This window comes from Pinus tabuliformis, chromosome 3_2 (assembly GCF_031772625.1).
Source record: "Pinus tabuliformis cultivar Carrire ecotype Pingquan chromosome 3_2, CPIR1, whole genome shotgun sequence".
Classification (NCBI taxonomy): domain Eukaryota; kingdom Viridiplantae; phylum Streptophyta; class Pinopsida; order Pinales; family Pinaceae; genus Pinus; species Pinus tabuliformis.
Window position 1 is genome coordinate 1,103,857,586 of NC_142302.1, and position 20,913 is coordinate 1,103,878,498.

General features: G+C 39.5%; 1 protein-coding gene across 2 annotated transcripts in view; it reads right to left on the reverse strand.

Moving 5' to 3' along the window:
* Positions 1-379: 379 nt before the first annotated feature.
* Positions 380-20,913, reverse strand: part of LOC149184523 (putative DNA helicase MCM8) — a 328,833-nt gene continuing 308,299 nt past the window's right edge. The window contains exon 17 of one of the 2 annotated variants that reach the window (XM_089417565.1): positions 380-1,099. In XM_089417565.1, the coding sequence (XP_089273691.1) occupies positions 1,040-1,099 (60 nt within the window). In that variant the 3' untranslated portion in view covers positions 380-1,039. The remainder of the gene's footprint in view (positions 1,100-20,913) is intronic. The other variant, XM_089417564.1, reaches the window with a different exon arrangement.

Consider the following 20,913-nt stretch of genomic DNA (forward strand, 5'->3'; position numbering starts at 1 on the left):
ACAAAATAAAAAATTATATATATACAAGTGAGACACCACTACCCAGATTTCAACATTGGTGCAATTACAACCATGCCGTGTAGCCTGTTTACTTAAACATCACCTTATTCATGAAATGCATTAGATGAATGCAACCTTTTTGCCTTTCTTCACTTTTATCCCAGTAGCTGTATACCATCTTGAAACGAACATATGAATATAGCATCATCATTAAGGAATACTAAAGAATCCCCCGTAAGACATATTCTGCTTGTTTGAAAACTACTCCCTAAAATTTCTAGCTTCATGCTTGACAATAAAAATTCATGAATTATGATATTCCATTTTGTGTACGTGACAAATTTTGTCTAAACTGAACCTTCATGGTGACTAAATTATCACACACAGTTCTTGCAGTTCTATGCAATAACAACATAAATACCCTTTTTTGCACATCTTCTGCCTGTTATATCTTTGTTAAATTTGTTGGGGATGCATTGATCCCCGCAAATTCAATTCAATAGTCAATGTGAACAAGTGGCTATTATATCATTTGCTGTAAGGGTTTAGCGGTTGATTACATCCATTTATGATTAGAAGCGTTGTTCATACATATTCTGCTCTCGTGTTATTACCTTTAGATTAAATACTTAGTTCCTAACTATTGACTTTCTTTTTCCTTTTCTTTTTCATGCGTTTCATTTACTAAGCATCCCTGTCTCTTCAAAAAAATGCTAGCATATTCTTTTCATATGTAGCAAGGGGATCTGAAGTATGAATAATCGCCCACATATGATGGGGAAACGGGTCAATAAGAATGTTGTTTGAGTGTAAATCATTTCTATAATGTTAAGCCAAATGCTATATAGTCTTCAATCCCAAACTCTATTTCAGATTTCTGCATCATACTGTCTTTCACACCAATGGATGATTAAAGTAATGCCACTTAACTGAAGTTTTCTCGATTATGTCAATTGCTTTTAAAGCAATTCTGCAACCTCTGTTATTGTAATGTAGTAACTTTGCAACTATACAATGCATTCAAGATGTTCGTTGCAAGTTAGCATCTGGAGCGTGCCTGGCTGTTGCGTTGGGTTCCAGAATAAGAAGATGCAACTACCTGCAGAGGAGAAGTCTTATAAGATTTTGATTCCAATATTTTCGCAACTGAGTTCTTTGACACACTTTTTAACTTTAAAAGGTGAAAATCAATTTCAACATCTTAGGTTGTTAGACATCATGGCATTTTAAGTATTTCATTTGAAGGCTAAGTTTTGTTTCTCTTGGAAACAACATAGTGGTCTGTGCAATTTACAATTGAAAGTTCTAAAGACATGAGTTTGCATCTTCAAAGGGAAAGACCTCGATAACGCAAGTGTTGTAAAAAGACTGAATGTGATTTTGGTCACCAAAATTCATTAGCAATGAGAAGGCAAATTTCTGATAATAATGAAACAGAAAAGCATAGTAGTCTTGAAAGATGTCTAAATTCCACATCTAGTAACACAAACGTTTTGTCATCAATGTGAATATTAAAATCTGCGGTGAGTTTTTAGCAAAAGCCATGAAGACACAAGTCAAATTTCACAGCAGCAATAGTATGCTTAGTTTTATGGTCAAAGTGAATGAAAATGTAAGAGTTCTAACAAAATCATGTAGCCATTGCCTTTCCGACTTAACTAATTATAAAAGGCCATACTAAACAAATCTAGGAAGATATTTTTACATAAACCATATAGTTAGTTAGACACAATGTTTCACGAAGTTTTTGGGACATGGGAACAGGGAAATGCATCCGAGGGACATGTGGAAGCACCCACAAGACTCTAGGGAACATCACTGGGGGTGTAAATGTCTCCGACATAGGAGAACCCACCCAAAATACTATAAAAAAATTATTAAAATAAATGGAAACTGAAATATAAATCATTGAAATATTATACATAACAATGCATCAACAACATACATAATTACATGTAACATAATAAATCACAAACGGTACATGTAATGATGTAACATAACATAGTAACCATGATTCACTATGTATTTATCAATGTTGTATTTCTCTTTACTGTGCACTGATCAAGAGGCTACTACTACTGAACTGCTCATCTGATGGAGTACTCGAAGAAACAACCTCTTAAGAAATGTAGGATGTAACCTTTGATCAACTCAACTTTTGACAAAACTGTCACTGACCTACTCATGCAATGTAGGAGGGAGAGAAGACATGTCCTTGCCATACATCTCATCTACTAGGAGGGAGGTACTACAAAACTGCCCATCTGAGTTCTCAAAAAATACATCTTGCATAGGAATGATGAATGCAGCAACCAACCCACTCATCTACTAGAAACAATTATCACTGACTTTCTCATCCAAGGGAAGGAGGGCAAGAGCATATATCCGTGCCATACTATGCATCTACTGGGAGAGTGGTAGTAAATTGTCCATCTAAAGTGGTGTTGGAAGAAACATCCTGTAATAGACACGAAATACAGGTACCCACCTAAAATAAGATTAATGGTAATTGAAGTGAGAGTGAGAAGATCCAACTCTATATATGAAAGATATAGAATATGATGGCTGTTCTTTAGGGTTTTAGGCATTTTTTTGGATGGCACACAGTTTTCTTGGGGTTCTATCCTCTATTTCACCAGTGCCCTTTTTCTTTGGCACTTTTTGGGTCCTTTCAATGGATTCAAGGATACTTTTTCAGATTTATGACCTCTTCTAGGAAACATACTCCTTTTTCTTCCATCTCTTTCAACTAAAATCTGCAACATTTTTAGGGTAGCATTGGTTCTATTCATCCAAAGGATTCTCTGGTGGTGACATTGGTTGGATCATTTTTATTATATGGTTTCAAATCCTCTCTTGGCCCCTTTAACAAGTTCTCCTGAGGTCTTCATAGACACTTCTCTTATCTATATTGGATGGACTACTTCAGTGTTACACACATGCTTTAAGAATGAAGGCAAAGACAAATTATCAAGCCTCACACCCACCTCTTGCATTTTAAATACAATGCCAACATCGTTATAGACTTAACAAGAGTTGTGACCTCAAAACAAGAACTCTGGCCCTAAAAACCCATTTTTTGCGTCAAAAACACAAAAATCAACTAATCTGTAAATTGTAATGGATATTCCACTAGGGGCAGTTCTTCACAACAAATCTGATAAAAATAGAATGAAATCTGAAATCTATACTATGAGGGTTAATCTTCTTTAGATTTATGGATTATTGTTTTTTCTACTTATGCATGCAATAGGTAGAAGGGAAAAAATAGGGAACAATGAAATACAAACACACACCAATCACAATGAACACCAAGATGTGATATAGGAAACCCTTTTAAGAGAAAACCTAGATGGAGGTAAGGCTGCTATGCTCTCTTTTGTCTAAATGGAAATGATGCAAATACAAAGGAGTATGCACTCTCAATGGAGTTATGTAGGACCTGTGGCACTTCGGCTGCTACAAAACACAAACCCCTTTTGTTATGCTCTCTCTATCCACTCTCAGCTAATTTTCTCTACTATGGAACAAAAATGCACTCGCATAGAATGGAACCCTTTTTCTTCCTCGTGGCCTAGTTATGACATGGTTCGATAGCCAACTAGGGATTAAATTTGACCCATTCAACTCTCAACATGGGTTAGAATTCAACCCTTCTAGAGTCTACTTCATAGTCCCCACGTGGCTAGCCCCATTTTCATCAATAATGGGGGATGACATGGCATCCTCTCAAAATATGGTGGTCAATCACAATAGGTCAACTTTCAAGAGGCATATCTTTTGCATCCGAACTCCAATTCACACGACTCTTGCACTGTTGGAAAGGTTTTCAAGTGAAGAATAGCGTCATGGGGTGCAGAATTAACCAACAAAGTCTTACCCCCAAAAGACATCATTTAAGGCCTCAAACTAGCACTAGAATGTTTCTTACCCCAACTCTCCAAACCAATGAAGATAACATTGACAAATTTTCGCTGATTTCACGAAAAATCGTGATTTTTTCCACATTGAAAAAAATGCAATTTTTTTCGAAAACCTCACAATGTTACCCAATTTATCATGCCACAATTAAAAAAATAGCCTAGTTGGTGGACCTGCGGGGTTTTAAGGCATTTTTTTTGGTTTTTCTTGCTCATTTGATTTTTTGTGGTTGTAGAAGGAAGGAGGAGCTAGAGGTCATCTTCAAGAATGGATTGAGGGCCAAACAACCATCATCATCACCAACAAAGGTTTTTTAGTGGAACAAGGGTTCAAGATCATTTGCCAAAGTAGCCAAACAATGTTGTTATCTTCCATTTAAAGCTATGTTCTTAAATACCCCCATGTTAATTATATTTTTCATAGATTTAGGCATGCTTGCTTGCTTCTTTGCCCACCTACATTTTCCTTCCTTTTTTTTGTCATTTTTCCATGTGTTAGTTGATGTATCTCAAACAGGTGTTCTAGTCTCAGGAGGTGTCAATGAGGCTAAGAACACAAGTGGATTAATTATCTCCAAGCCCAGTTTATTTTTCTAGGTGAAAATGTCTTACTTAGATTATTAACCAATTTTTAATTATTTTCCCAAATCTAACTTAGGGAAAATGGTTAATTAATCAATATTAATTTAGACAAGTCAATTTCTCTCTAGTGACTTCTAGAAAAGTGATTTGATGAAGTCAAGATGGTCTTAGTGTTCAAGATTGTAACTAGTGTTGGTCTTCATAATTATATTTGAATCATAAAGAAATGTATTTGTCAAAAGAAAAGAAAAATAAATTTTATTATTAAATAAATTGACTTATTAAAGCATCGATTTCATGTTTTGGTCAATTGTTTTTAGGTCAAAGCCTCCATTGAAGGCTTCTAGGGTTTATGTCAAGTGTCCTTATCCATGTCATATTGTAAAGAACCCTCCTTGGGATTTATTCATCAAAGAAGAAATTTATTTTATTGTAAAATAGGTCAATTAGGCCTCCTCCACCAAGTCGGCCTCAAACTGGACAAGCCATCCAAAAATGGGCAGCAAAATCACTATATAAAGGCAGTAACTCGACCTCATTTGTTACTCTCACAACAAGTTTGAACTCCATGTGGGTCTACTTATTCATGGCAGCTGATATTTTTCTTGGATTCCTTTCGTCGAGAGGTGTAGGATTGATCTAAAGATCATCCGATTCCGACATGTATTCATGAGATATGAATTTATTTGTGTTATGGGACAATTCGTCAAGGTCGGCCAACAACCAAACTGCCCCCACTTGTGCTCAACGTTTTAGTATAAAAAGAGGTGGCTTGCTAGTCATTTGGATACACACACTCTTCTTGTGATCTCTTTCTCTCCACTTCTCTTTGGGTTTTGGTGGAAGGAGGAGTCACTAGGAGAATACGCTGCCCTAGAGGGTTTGCCCTAACTCTAGGCACTATCTAAAGAAAGACTATACGCTGCCCTAAGAGGAGTTACACTAGCCCTACTTACAGTCAAAGGGAGAAGGCTCTACGTTGTCTTGTATGTAGTCAAGATGAAGGTGGCTTCCACAACGCAACAAGGAAAACACTGGTCTAGAAGAGACCTTTCTATCCTTACCCTAGCCGCAGTAATGAAGTGTTTTAGCCACAAAATTATGGCCGCAGTCCTAGCCCTAACTTTGAAGAAAATAGGCCGCAGTTTTATGTGCCCTAACTACAGTCAATTCAAGCCCTAATCGCTGTCATAATATTGGCTCTCATACGCTATTCAAAGGGTCCTAAATCCGTTGTCCTAAGGACAAGTCTATACATTGTTCCAAAGAGACCTAGACACAGTTCTGTGTGTGCCCTAGTCTCTGTTCAAATGCACCCTAAAGGCTGGCCCTATTCCGCAGCAAGTGGACTCTATGCTGCCCCAAACACAGTCATCAAAGGTGTTATACTCCACTATTTAGAAAGACTCAAAGACGCAGTTAGAAGGAGGTCTTACGTGCTACTTGTAAAAGCCTTTCACGCCGTCATAAAGAAACTCTACGCTGCCTGAATGTTGTCATAGGAGAGGACCTTGAATGATGTCCTTAAGTAACACTGTGTCATGAAGAGTGTAACTATAGCCTAGCTGCTCTGCTAGGCTGCAAGCCATAGCAAGCAGCTAAGGCTGATAATTGGATACAGTATTGCAGTATAGTGATGATGGACATGGTGTGATAGGTGACAGTATGGTGCATGGGCAACATGGTGCAATAAGGTGCATGAAGCAACATGGAGCAGTATGGTGCAACACAATGGATGTAGCATGATGATAGGCATGGATGTATAGCAACAACATGATGTATTGCAGTATGCATTGAGTGTATGATGGTGTAGCATATATAGTGCAACATGTTGCAGCATGGTGTAATGAAGTGCAACACAGTGATGGGTGCAGCATGGTGATGGAATCCCCTGTGTTCAACTCAACTACCTCATGTGTTATCTTCTTAGTGAAAGATCTCTGCTCTTATTTTGTCAAGTCAAAATGTTGACTTCTGATGTATATGTACTATCTCTCTCTCTGCTAAACTATTGAAGAACATAAGAATAATTGATCAAGGGTTTCCCCACATTGGGGTTTGTCCTTGGCTGGCACCACATCTTGTGTCCTCTTGTCTTGGCTTGTTTTCTGCGATTTATGTTTATGTTCTATCTCATTTTATTATCATGCTAAATGTGATTGCTAATCTGGAATTGATATTGAGCTAATATGGAAAATTGAAGTAAGTTTGCTCTCAGAATAGAAAATACCTAAAATTAACACCCTTCTTGGGACTTATTCATCAAAGAAGAAATTTATTTTATTGTAAAATAGGTCAATTAGGCCTTCTCCACCAAGTCGGCCTCAAACTGGACAAGCCGTCCTAAAATGGGCAACAAAATCACTATATAAAGGCAACAACTCGACCTCATTAGTTACTATCTCACAACAAGTTTGATTTGCATCTTCTGGGGCCAAAAAAAGTGTGAATTTCAAGGAAGAAGAAGAAGAAGAATAGCGAAGGAGGAGGTCTCCCACAAGCATAAGAAGTCAAAATTCTCTCTCTTTTTCCCACACGTGTGAAACTGTGAAGTCGCTAGAAGGGCCAAAATTTTGCAGTTGCTGGGAAGGTCGAAATTCTGAAGCTGCTAGTGAAGTTAGGACCAAAATTTTTGGGTTGATGCTGAGTTGAAACTGTTGCACAAGAAGAGACTACTAAAGTGTGCTAAAACATATTGGAAAGTTGACTTGGTGGAGGAGGAAGCTTTGTTGGTCTAGGGTCTTGGTCTATCTCTTTTGAATTATAGAAGGAAGAGTTATTGACCGAGTTTTCACCTATATAGGGGGTTTTCCCTGGTTGTGCACCTACATCTGGTGTCCTTGATCTTCATGTTTTGGTTTTGGTAATTGCTTGATGAACTAAGATAAAAGAAGAACATAAGAAAGATAATAATAATTCAAAGAAATCACAAGTAATTATCAACAAGGGAAAATCTTTCTACCTTTCCGATTTTCTAACATGGTATCAGAGTTGAGGTGAAGAAGGAAGAAAAAGGCAGGTTAAAAGATCTATTGAGGAAAAAGGAGATCAAGAAAAAGTCATTAAAGGGGATCATATAAGGAGATAAGTCTACCATCTACAGGAACTATGTCAAACTCAATGAAGGGAGAAAACAAATTAGAAGGAGCCTCCAACTACAGGGCCTGGAAAAAGAGGATAGACCTCATTCTCGAAAAGAACAAAGTTTTGGATCTCGTTCAAGGAAAAATCAAGAAGCCTACAGATGAATCAAGTGAAGCAAGAAAAAACAAAGTTTAGAGAAATCAAAATCTTGGCTATGAACCTGATAGTGGATGGAGTTAAGGATAACCTAATTCCATACATATCCAACATAAATTCCGCTCAAGAAATGTATGAGGCTCTCTCCAAGTTATTCACAATCAAAAACATTGGTCAAATAACAAGCCTCAAGAATGAACTAAGAATTGTTAAGATGACAAATGATGATACCATTTCATCATATTCTATAAGGATATCTAAAATCAGAGATGAACTCCAAACAATAGATAAAGTTGTCCCACAAAAGGAGCTCGTAATTATTGCGCTTTTAGGACTACCAAAATCTTGGAGTGCCTTTGCATCAGGGCTTAACAGTTGGAAATATACTCCAACATTTGAACAAATGTGGAATGCATGTAGTCAAGAAAAAGCCAAAATATTGTTAGTAAACAACGAGAAGGAGGAAGAAGAAAGCACCTTGAATGCCTATTCTGCTCATCATAAGAAGAAGGGAACTTTCAAGAAGTTCAACGGACCTAAGAAAAAAGTGGACCTATCCAAGATTGAATGTTACAACTATCACAAGATGGGTCACTACAAAAGCCATTGTCAAGAGAATCCAAGAAATAAGAAGAGAGAGGGAAAATATGAATGTTGCTGATGAAGATCCACCAAAGAAGAACAAGACCGAAGAATCAAAAGTCAAGGACTTATACTACTAAGTCTTCTCTCTCCCACATAGCCCTTGTTACCCACCATTTTGTGGGTGATATCCCTAGGAGAACTTTTTTCTCCATGATGGTACTCAGTTGGCAGCCAGCAGCCCCTCGCAGCAGCTCGATGTGCCATTTCTCCGCGACCTGAGCTAGCCATGTGGTCCCTCACCCATCTGTCATGATCGTATGTTTGAATGTGAGCCTCCCAAACCTAAAGGTATGCCTTGCTATTTGGTAATTGAGTATTCTAGTTTATTTATCATGGAAACTTTGGGCATGGATTAATGGGGGGATTTGGCGGAAAGAGTGGTCTAGGTCTGTGCTCTTGTCCCATAGGTCTCTTTTGGGATGTTAACATTGCACCCTAATCCTCTGGGATCTCTTTTACTGACCTATTGGTTTTAGGGATGGTACTACATGGGAAACCCTAATTTTGGTTGCGTGGTCCCGCTCCCCAATTCACATATATTACGCCCCTTCCACTCATTACACCCCCAATCATCTCTCCTCCTACCTGGGTTCACATCCCTCCACTGGATCCACATAGGGTCAGCCACCTGCTCCCCTTGCCCCACATCTTGGGTTGGGCATGGGATGATGACCGGATGTTGATGCAGCTAAAATAAAAAGAAAAAACATAATTGGCCACATTCAACAGGAAATTGTACCACAAAACGAAAAAGATGGTCAGGACAAAAACATTTAGCATGTGGGCAAAAGCCATGACATGAGCTTTACCCCATTCCATGGCCATCACCCTAGTTCCTACATGGCCTTTGATGCACCACCTTTATAATTTAGGAACCCATGATTGTCCCAACCCCCAGTGGGCGATGAACTGCCCCACCTTATAAGGGGGTATCCACTGTTATACTTTACGCATCATGATCTCATTACCTAAAGCCCAGAGAAGTTAGCCAAAGAAAATCATAAAAAGGAAAAAGACATATGAAGAAGGGTGGAAAAACTAAGGTCAGGGTAACTCATGCACCATGATTGCTCCCTCCTATAAAGTATTTAACCAACTATGGGCTTCCCTTTTATTAGCTACCCTTGTACCATGGCATGTGATCTAGGTTGCCCCTTTCATTCCCTATTCCATTTCATCATTATATTGTTAGGTTTTGGTAGCATCGAATGTGCTCTAACCACGAAAATTGGTGGAGAGGCTAAGGCACATGAGTTCTAAAGAACCCAAAAATCGTTTGGTGAAATTCTACCTGGACTGTATTTTATTAAAATAATTAATATTTTTAATGGGGTTCCTAAGTCTAAACTTAGGAAAATTAAAGTATTAATGGGTAATAATCAAAATATGGGTGAGAATGTTTTAGAAAGTGAATCAAGTCAAGTTTTTAATCTTAGCCGTTGATTAGAGATTTAATCTCGGCCGTTGAAGTCTCAACAAGAAAAGTATAAGGAGGCTTGGGGTTCATTTAGGAATACACCGAGAGAATGAATTGATCTAGAGTTTGAAATTTCTAGGGCTTGGAAGCTGAGAAATTTGAAGTAAGTGATTGTTCTGTAGCGGGGGGGCAGGGATAGTTCGGGAATATTGGGCAGAGAGGCAAAGAGCCACCAGTGAAGGCAGCGCAACACCTAGAGGGACTGACACTGGGCCAGTCTAGGCCCACGCAGAGCCAGAAGGGCCAGCGCAGAAGGGAAGTTGCCTCCACGCAGAAATCTGGAATTGCCAAAACAACCAGGCAAGGTTGACGCATAAGCACCAGGAGGCAGAAGAGAGCGCAAGGCTGATGCAGGGCCTACGCAAGGCCAGCGCAGAGATAGTTGGGGGTTTTGCCAGTTCTATTGCCTGATCAGTCGGAAACTACCAGGTGAAGTGAGGTAATCTCACTCAGTTTTCTGCCATTATATTTTTCTCTGTAACTGGATTGTCGGGAGGGCATCCAACATTGTATACAGAACTACTGCTTAATAATATAAACCACTTAGAGTTGTTGCACTGTTTTTCTCGCATTGGGTTTTTCTGGGGACTATTTTGTCCAAAAATAACAGTATCCTATGTATCTTGTTCTTTGCTCTGTTTTCTGTTTCATGAGATCAAATATTTAATTAGTGTAGGATGCAGAAGTAATTTGCTTCAATATTCAGAAGAATAACTTGATGAATGTAATTTAAAAATCAAGTAGGTGAAGTAGATTCATATTTGCAGCAGTAGGGGTTCCTTCAGTAGTTGGAATTTTCACATGGTTTCAGAGCATTGATTTTGAAATAGGAACAACAGATCCAATGCTGAGCAATGAGGTCGAAAGCTGCACTTGGAAATAATTCGAATCCCCTTCAAGGGATTGCGCAGTCCTTGCCGATAAGCTGATCTGAGGAAATCCCTCTCTAAGTGAGACGACAGAGAGGTACAATTTCTAGTATGTAAGTTTGTAGAGCCAGAGGGAGCGACACAAAGGCTCAACGCAGTGCTTGAAGGGCGCAGTTTCTGCTAGGGCATAAATTCGCTGGAAAAGAATGAAGATACATAGAAGGGAAATTTTCTCCTTAGAGAACTTTCTACCAGAAAGTTCGAATTTCTCACTTACTAAACAACTAAGCAGTGCTAAGTAGTGACTAGAGGAGTCAATATGACAGTTGGGTGAGATGGCATTGCATGGGCTCAGAGATCAAGAGAGGTTGGAAGGTGCTTCCAACTATGTCATATGGAAGACCAAAATCTTAGTTGTGCTGGAGGAATATGATCTCGAGGCCTACATCAAAAGTGTTGTAGTTGTTCCTACTGACAACAATCAAAAGAAGAAATACAAGGCTGAGTAGGGGAAAGCAAAGAGGCTCATTCTCGATGGAGTTCGAGATCATGTGGTCTCACACTTGCAGGGCAAGGATACAGCTCGAGAGATGTGGGGAGCCTTATCTTCTCTATATGAAGGCTCTTCCAAACAATAAAAGATGTGTTTGGAGCATAAGTTGCAACGTACTTTGATGCAGAAAGGAGAAGGGGTAAACCTCCATCTTCAGTGTCTTCAGGACACTAGAGACCAACTTGCTGCAGTGGGGTCCACTCCTCAGCCAACAACGATGGTGAGGTTAGCCCTGAATGGAGTCTCAGATGAATGGAAAGTTTTCGTCCAAAGCATATTGGGCAGAGAAAAACTACGTTCATGGGAGGAGATGTGGGTGGCTCTTCAACAAGAGGAGTTAAGGAGGGACCTAGTGAAGGTCAACCTTAGTGGAGTTAAGGAGGGACCTAGTGAAGGTCACCCTCAATGGAAGTAGCTCAAAGACGAGGGAGGAGGAGAAAAGTGTAGCTCTTGCATCGAAGCAACAACAGAAGCCTAAGCGAAAGAAGGACATTTTGAAGGTGAAATGTTTCAATTGTGGCGAGTTGGGCCACTATGCATCCCAGTGTCCTTTGAAGAAAAAGGACAAGGATGAGAAACATGATCGTAAGGCTATTTCAACAAAGATTGACAAGGTTGAGTTTTCCATGAGTGCCCACACATCTCCAGGAGGGAGATGGGGCGATATTGAGCTGTAGTCGAGAGGACTACATGTGGGCAGGATCATTGAGGAGTCCACCTCTTGGATCAATTCCTTGCTATGGGAGCCCAAGATTCAGCAGTAGTGAGATGGACTTAGTGTCAGATGATGCAATGGAGTGTTTGGAGGATAGATGCAGTAGCTTGGGACCAGAGACTGATCAGCGCAGAGCAAGGTTGGCAACAATGTAGATGGCATAGTGCAGAAGTCAGTAGCAGCGTAGAAGATTCAGAGGCTCAAAAGCAACAACAGTCAAATTCCAACATTCATTGTATTATGTTGAACATAGTTAAGTTCAACTAATTTTGGATGTTTTTAGTTGCTTCTCTCAGCAACTGAGTTGCAGTACAGATGCAATGTTAGCAATGGCAGTGCTAGCAGCATAGCGGATGCAGCGATTGAGAGGGAGTTGTAGTACAGATACAACAATGGCAGCGGCAGTGTCATGGGCAGCAGTATAGTAACAACAACAACACAATGTTGGTGGCAGCAACAGTGCAGAAAGGAGATGCTTCAGAAACAGAGCAGCGTGCAGATGGACATTTTTGCTAGAGCACTTTCCTTGCTAAGAGGGAGTGTTAGCTTTTGGTAGCATCGGAAGTGCTCTAGCCTTGAAAATTGGTGGAAAGGCTAAGGCACATGAGTTCTAAAGAACCCAAAACCATTTGGTGAAATTCCACCCGGATTGTATTTTATTAAAATAATTAATATTTTTAATGGAGTTCCTAAGTCTAAACTTAGGGAAATTAAAATATTAATGGGTATTAATCAAAATATGGGTGAGAATGATTTAGAAGGCGGATCAAGTCATGTTTTAATCTTAGCTATTGATTAGAGACTTAATCTCGGTCGTTGAAGACTCAACAGGAAAAGTATAAAATGGAGGCTTGGGGTTCATTTGGAAACACACACACACAGAATTGATCTTGAGTTCGATTTTTGGGCTAGGAAGGTGAGAAATTCGAACTAAGTGATCATTCAGCAGCAGAGGGGCAGTGAGAATCCGGAAGGACTTTTCGGAGAATACTGACAGAGATGCCGAGAGAGCTTGCAGAGGGGCAACGCAGAAGCTAGAAGAGTTGACGTTGGGCCAGTCTAGGCCCGTGCAATCCTAACGCAGAGCCAGAAGGGCCAGCGCAGAGCAGAAAAGCTATCTGTCACGCAAAATCCAAAACTGTCGGGAATAGTCGAAACTGTCGAAACAACCAGGATTGCTGACACAGAGGGCAGAAGAGATGACGTAGGGCTAACAAAGAGCCTGAAAGGGTGACGTAGAGCCTGAAAGGCTGACGCAAGGCCTATGTAGGGCCAACGCAAAAGTAGCCAGGGTTAGCCGGTCTTGTGCCAAATCAACTGGAATTCTGTCGGGTGAAGTGAGGTAAAACTCACTCAGATTTTCCACCAGTATTTTCTCTGTAAAGGATTGCTAGATGAGCATCCTAGATTTGTATTTAGATATTTCTCCTACATAATAATAAACCCTCAGAACTGCTACACCGGTTTTCTCGCATTGGGTTTTTCCAGAGACTATTGTGTCCTATGTATCTTGTTCTTTGCTCTGTTTTCTGTTTCATGAGATCAAATATTTAATTAGTGTAGGTTGCAGAAGTAATTTGCTTCAGTATTCAGAAGAATAACTTGATGAATGTAATTTAAAAATCAAGTACGTGAAGTAGATTCAGATTTGCTGCAGTAGGGGTTCCTTTAGTAGTTGGAATTTTCACATGCTGACACTCCACTATCTATATACCAAGCACCTTATGAAGTTGAGCTAGAGAGGTAGCCTATCTGAGCAAATTCATCTTCCAATCTGGAACACAAATCCATAGCCTACTGAATGTTGAATCTCTTTGCGGCCATACTGGAGGAATCAAAGAAGTCTTGGGTATAATTTCTGTGTGCTTTTCTCTTTCTTCCCTATGCAGATCTACAACTACAAACTTTGTTGTTAATTTTTTCTTAAGGCTATATTGTTCTTTGATTTGATAATTGCATTTCTTCATTAACACGTTAAGTTCACCCCATAACATCAAAACATTATTCAGATTTACATCACTATTCAGCAGCATATCCAATTATGTAGAAAGAACAATAACATCATCATCAATGCAGCGGAACATAAAGGAACAATAGAAGAAAAAGCATGCACACATAGAGACACCGAGATTGGTCAGAGACCAGGGCAAAACCCACTATGGGGAAAACCCTTGCAAATTCTTATAGATTGTCATCAAATGATTCAGCAAAAGAGAGTACAATGATCCATATTTTTTTATTTATGCAGCTAACCAACAAAAACAACTACAATGACCATTAAATAAACCCAACAAAGATTATACTCAAAATACTGATTCTGAAGTCTGTACTTGTAGGAATTTACAGGGTAAGTTCCTCAGACAGAACACCAAAAGGACACCGCTCACAACCAGATCGCAGATCAATACACCAGTATTTTGACGTGGTTAAAACCCTCAAAGAGGGAAACAGTCCACGGCCTGAGCCAACGCGGCCACTTCAGGCAATTTATTAATAAAAGAATGAAAATTTACATATGTTTCTCTCATGCACGGATTACCCTACAAATGACCCTCCATGTGCTTTAAATAGAATTCATGGACCAATCGGGTGTCAAGCCACGGATCAAGTGTCGGTAATACCGAGGAAAGAATGAACCGTCGGATCACTACATATCGTGACCGTCGAATTGTAAGTTATAAAATGTACAACGGTAAAGAAACACACTTTACCTAACTCTATACCTAACTCTATACTAGACCAAGTTGTACTTAACTATTTCCTATGTGTTGGAATATCCTAACATCCCCCCTTAAGAACAACTTGGGATTCCAAAAACACGAAAGTGACTTACATCTGGTTTGATTGAGCTCCATGCTTCTTCTGGAGTGATATTCTTTAAAGCCTTAGTAGGAGTGCGATTTATTATGTAATTTGCACAGTTAATTGCTTCTGCCCAAAAACTAAGACCAAGTCCTTTAGATTGTAGCATACAATTAGCCATTTCCTTTAAGGTGCGATTCTTCCTTTCAACTACACCATTTTGTTGTGGAGTATATGGAACAGTATGTTGCATTTGAATTCCATTCTCAGTGCAATAGTTGATGAATGTGTTTTTAACATATTCTCTGCCATTATCAGATCTTAACTTAAGAATTTGATGTCCAGATTGTTTTTCAACAAAGGCCTTGAAGGCCAAAAAAGTGTTAAATACTTCACTCTTGAGCTTTAAGAAGTATACCCAAGTGCGTCTTGAGAAATCATCAATGAAAGTTAAGAAATACTTGCAGCCAGAGAATGACACAACTGGAAGTGGACCACATAAATCACTATGCACAAGCTGTAAAGGGGCTGAGGCATGCCAAGAGGCACGTTTTTCAAAACTGTCCCGATGATGTTTTCCGAGTACAGATCCGGAACAAACACCATCTCTGCAAGATACCATAGGAAGACCTGTCACCATATTTTCTTTACATAGATGCTAAAGGGAGTGATAGTTTAAGTGACCAAATCGCTCATGCCAAAGTTTGCTCACTTCATCGTTATGAGCAACAAATACTGAGGGAAGATTTGATGACCCAAAGTTGTGAAACTTATACAACCTTGTAGAATCATCAGCAATGCCAGTAGCCAAAATCTGTTTAGGATCTCTTAAGTCCATGATTACAACATCATGAGGTCAAAATTCAACGATTTTACCTTCACCTGAATGAGTTATCTGATATACAGATAGAAGGTTGAAGGATAAGGTTGGAACACATAATACATCATTAAACTGACCATTGTCTAGATGAACAGTTCCAGTCCCTACAACACTAAGAGATCTATCATCACCAACATATATATTTTTGGTGTTACAATCATTTAAAAAAGAAAACATGGCTTTGTTTTTGGCCATGTGATAAGAAGCTCCAGAATCAATGAGCCACTCATGAGAATGAGAAGAAGAAGATACATTTAATGCATAGCCAGACCGAGATGCTTGACAACCACATGCAGAAAGTGCCATTCCTGAAGATGAAGTTGAAGTTGAAGATTGCCCCAAATGGATGTTATGTTTCTTCATTGCTGCTTCCAAGGCTTCCATCTTCTTAAAGCATTTTGATTCTAAGACAAAAATTGCAATGTCTATCAGTCTTCTTCCCTTTGTTTTTATTTGTCTTATCATTTTGTTGAAATGATTTTTCATTTTGGGGCTGAAATTGCTCAGGACCCTTGTTTGGTTTAGGACCATTCTTTTTAGGATATGACTTCTTAGGATTCTTTGAATTTGGTTGCTGCTGGGCGGCTAACGCTTTCTTGGAAGAGTTTCCAAGATTAAGAAGACCAAGGTGTAAGAGTTTTTCTTGTTCTCTTATTAAAGAATTACAAAAAGAGTCAAAGGAAGGGGGCTTGTAGTCTGTTCCTTGAGAAATGAAGGCTTCTCTTGTAGAATGGAAGGTGGAAACAAACACAGAGTAGGCTGGTCCCAACTTTGTAAGAATGGAATAGATAAAGTTACTATCTTCTTTCTTAACTTTAACACCTTCCAAAAGATATCTAAGGGTCTTGAACTTGGACAAGAAATCTTCAATGCAAGAAAAATTATTAGGGTCCAATGTAAGCAACTCATTTTCAAGTTGATGGGCTCTAATTTCATTTTTAATCCCAAAAACTTTATTGATTTGTTTCATTGCTTCATCAGGAGTATCAATTTCTGCAATATGGAATCTAAGATCTGGAGAAATAGACATCCCTATCAATCCACGTGCTTGATCTTGCCTATTTTCCCATTTAGCAACCTTATCTTCATCCTTCGGTTTCTTTTCTTGGCCTGAGGCTATTCTGTAGAGACCTTTACTTCTAAGTAAATCCTCAATGTAAGCCAACCATTGGAAGTAGTTGGTGCTGTCAAGGGTAACTTGGTATTGACTTTCCATTTCAATGGAAACTGAAGCTAAAGATGCTGAAAATAAGTGTTCCAATGGATAGATCTCGAAAAATTAGGCTGGTTTAAAAAAACGGCTCTGAAAACAACTTCCGGATGAAGAAGTTATGGCTTTTTGAAAAAAAGCTGTTGAAGTTGCCGACGAAGTGCGGGAATGTGCGGAAATGAAAAACCCCGCCCCCACAAAATGGAGACTTGAACCCAAAACCTCTACTCTCTTAAAATAGCTTTGAACCAATTGATCTATACAAAAAATTTGAGAGAGAGAGAGAGAAGGGGGGGGGGGGGGTGCTTTGGGTTGCGTGCTTGCTTTGAGAAAGCTCTTTTTCCCTACAAAACAAAAAACACAAAACCCAACACGGACATGCAAAGAAAACGAACCTTATGGCTCGAAGTTAGCTTTAGCCGAAAAACTAAATATTTTCAAAAATGAACCTTGCGGCTCAAAGTTAGCTTTGGCCGAAAACTAAATATTTTCCTCAATGTTTCTGATTTTCCGAGATCACCCTAAGGCGCAGGGAAAAGAGCATACGCATGAGAAAAATCCTTCCTTTCTGTTTCTGATTTGCCTAGATCGCACAGAGTCGCAGGGCAAAGAGCATACGCAGAAATGAAAGGTATAGATTCGGTAATAAACGAAGCTAAATAAACCGAAACCGAAATAAACAGAGAGAAAATAATAGTAAACTGCAAATAAACATGTATACCTCCAGATCTTAAAAATGACGCAGCTAGGGTTACCGGAAACCTTTTCGCGTGAAACGAAAGGGGTTCCTCACTGGAACAGATGCTCCCAACACAACAGAGCAGTCCTCTCGGCCCGAAAGCAGTAAGAAACAACAGATCTAGGAAACGGCAGTCGAATGCAGTTCTATCGGCTTCAGATTTGCATCACCAATGAACACGACCCTCAAATAGCTCTGATACCATGTAGGAATTTACAGGGTAAGTTCCTCAGACAGAACACCAAAAGGACACCGCTCACAACCAGATCGCAGATCAATACACCAGTATTTTGACGTGGTTAAAACCCTCAAAGAGGGAAACAGTGCACGGCCTGAGCCAACGCAGCCACTTCAGGCAATTTATTAATAAAAGAATGAAAATTTACATATGTTTCTCTCATGCACGGATTACCCTACAAATGACCCTCCATGTGCTTTAAATAGAATTCATGGACCAATCGGGTGTCAAGCCACGGATCAAGTGTCGGTAATACCGAGGAGAGAATGAACTGTCGGATCACTACATATCGTGACCGTCGGATTGTAAGTTACAAAATGTACAACGGTAAAGAAACACACTTTACCTAACTCTATACCTAACTCTATACTAGACCAAGTTGTACTTAACTATTTCCTATGTGTCGGAATATCCTAACATCCCCCCTTAAGAACAACTTGGGATAGGATTGAAGGATTTACAAATATGACACAATAGGAGAAGGAAGGAGGCACTAGAGCCTATTGTACTGAATTGTCACTGATTCTAGTCAACTGCAGAACACTACAGTTACTGAGCAAAATCTTCGGACAACTGAGATTTCATCTTTCAGGTCCCGGTTGCATGGAGGAGTCATCCGAGTGAGTATATCTGCCTAGTCACTCTCTGAAGCACTGTAAGCAAGCGACTGTGGTTGGATCTCCCCAAATCTATCTCAGAGTCTCGTTCGCACCCTTCAGGTTGTTATGCCAACAACTTTTGATATTTTTCCTAGATTCCTCTCATCGAGAGGTGTAGGATTGATCTAAAGATCATCCGGTTCCGATAAGTATCTATGGAGATATGAATTTATTTTGATTATGGACAAATTGTCAAGGTCGGCCAACAAACTTATGTAGGCTCAGAAGCCCAACAGTCATGTCTATTCAACCTCAACGTTTGCATATAAATACAAGGAGCATTCTCCTCATTTGGACAATTCAATTCACTCATCTTCTCTCTCTCTCCTATGCATAAAAGGAGCCTCTCTCTCTCTCACACATGTGTGGCTGAAAGGAGGACGTCCTAGGGTAGCAAGTCATCTCTTTGACCAAGTGTTGACCTTCCAAGAGTGCGGATTGGGTGTGGATGCCTCTCCTAGGCAGGCCGCAATTTTTGGCACGAAAATCGAGGTGATTTGACCTCTGGTTTGACTGGTGTTCACTGCCCTAGTTTAGGGCTGCAAGTTGACTTCAGAAATCTACAAATTGACTAAATTTTTGGGGCTGATCAAGGGCTGCTTCTTCAAGCTGTTCGAGGACAAGTTGACTGGAAATCGACCAAGTATTTTAGAGGTCAATTTCAGCTAACTTGACCAAGTTTGACTTTGCTGATCTAGGGCTTGCTGCTACTGATATAAAATTACAAAATTCAGATTTTGTACTATTTCTCTCTGCTGAACTATTGAAGATAAAAGAAGATTTGATCAAAGGGTTTCCTTGCATTAGGGTTTGTCCCTGGCTAGCCGCCACATCTTGTGTCTCTTGTCTTGGCTTATTTTTCTGTTTATCATTTAATGTTCTATCTGCACTTTACTTAATGTATATGTGATTACTAATCTGTGTCTAATAAGAAGAAAAATAAGTAAACTGCTCTAAGCATAGAACATACCATAATTTAACACTTTAGCATCCCAATCACACTTTGATACATTGTGAGCGAGCAACTATAGTTTTTTGGTCGCTCTCTTAGGTCTGCGAGCAACTGGATCTGCAACCAAAAATCTAAAACCCTAACTCCTAGTCGCATGGATAGAGAGTTTTCAGTGCGACTGGAAGGCTCCAGTCGCACAAATGAGCTTCTTTGTGAGCGACTATGGTTGAATCCATCTTGTGTTGTGCATGCGACTGTGGCCCAAAACCCTAGATCTGAAATGCGAGCTTCAAACACTGCAATTTCATCTCAAAGCGAACCTATTCCTCCACAGACAAGCCTCAGACCTGTGCGAGCCAAAAACCATGATAGAAGAGTGTCTCATGATTGTGTCCAAATAAAGTAGACGTCACTTGTATTTATAGCCTTCCAAGAGGGTCAACTTTGCTTTAGGGCCTACCTTATCAAATATGCACATGTAGGATATTATTCATAAATACACTCTCTTATCCGATTTGAGTGATCTTTAGGTCAATTTTGGTCCTTACGAAAAGAGGAATTCAATGCAAATATTATCTCCAATAAGTGAGTTGTCCAAAGTGGAATTTGACCGTAGTTGCATATTTTTAACAACTGCAAATCTCTGCACCCAGATCTATTATGTGAATCAACCGAACTACTTCCTAGCAACCACATTGCCTGCAAACTCTGCTTTTGAGGCAATTCACACTTTTCCTCAGAATAAGATCTGGAAAATCGAATTTCCTCTCTACAATTCGCACCACTGGCTTGGCCTGCACAGATCTGGAGAAAGTGCATCAAATCTCCCTCTGAAACTACACAATCTCACTGCCTTCACTTTTGTGCCTTTGATATGATAAATAATGCTTTGATATAATGTGAAATTTCCTCGAATGCACCAACTGGAAATTATTCTCCTAACTGATTAGTAGTTTATTTGTTTACAACAGTTAGCAAATAACTCACTAATACATTCTTCACAAATAAAATATGTTGCAGAAGTAAAATAAGGAACTGAGAACTAGATGCACACACATAAAAATTTGACACAATAATTTTCGACTAAAAGTCCCCGGAAAAACATTGAAGGGAACACCAATGCAGCAAATGGGGGTCTATTTTATTATTATACAACAAATTTGAGAGTACAATACTCTGGTTACCCAACTGACAATCCTATGAAAAATATACTGGCAAAATAATCTAGAGATCCCAAATCTCCTTAGCTAAACAACTCAGCCTCCTCTAGCCTGCTCGAACCCCTCACAAGTTGCTCACACTGCAGCCTGGAACTCGCACTACTGGCTCTGGATAACTCCCACTATCTGGAAATTCACTCCAAATGAGCCATCCTACCTCCCTCTGCATCTAGAAGTCATTCACTCTGCCTCCTGGAAGCTAATCCGGCCTC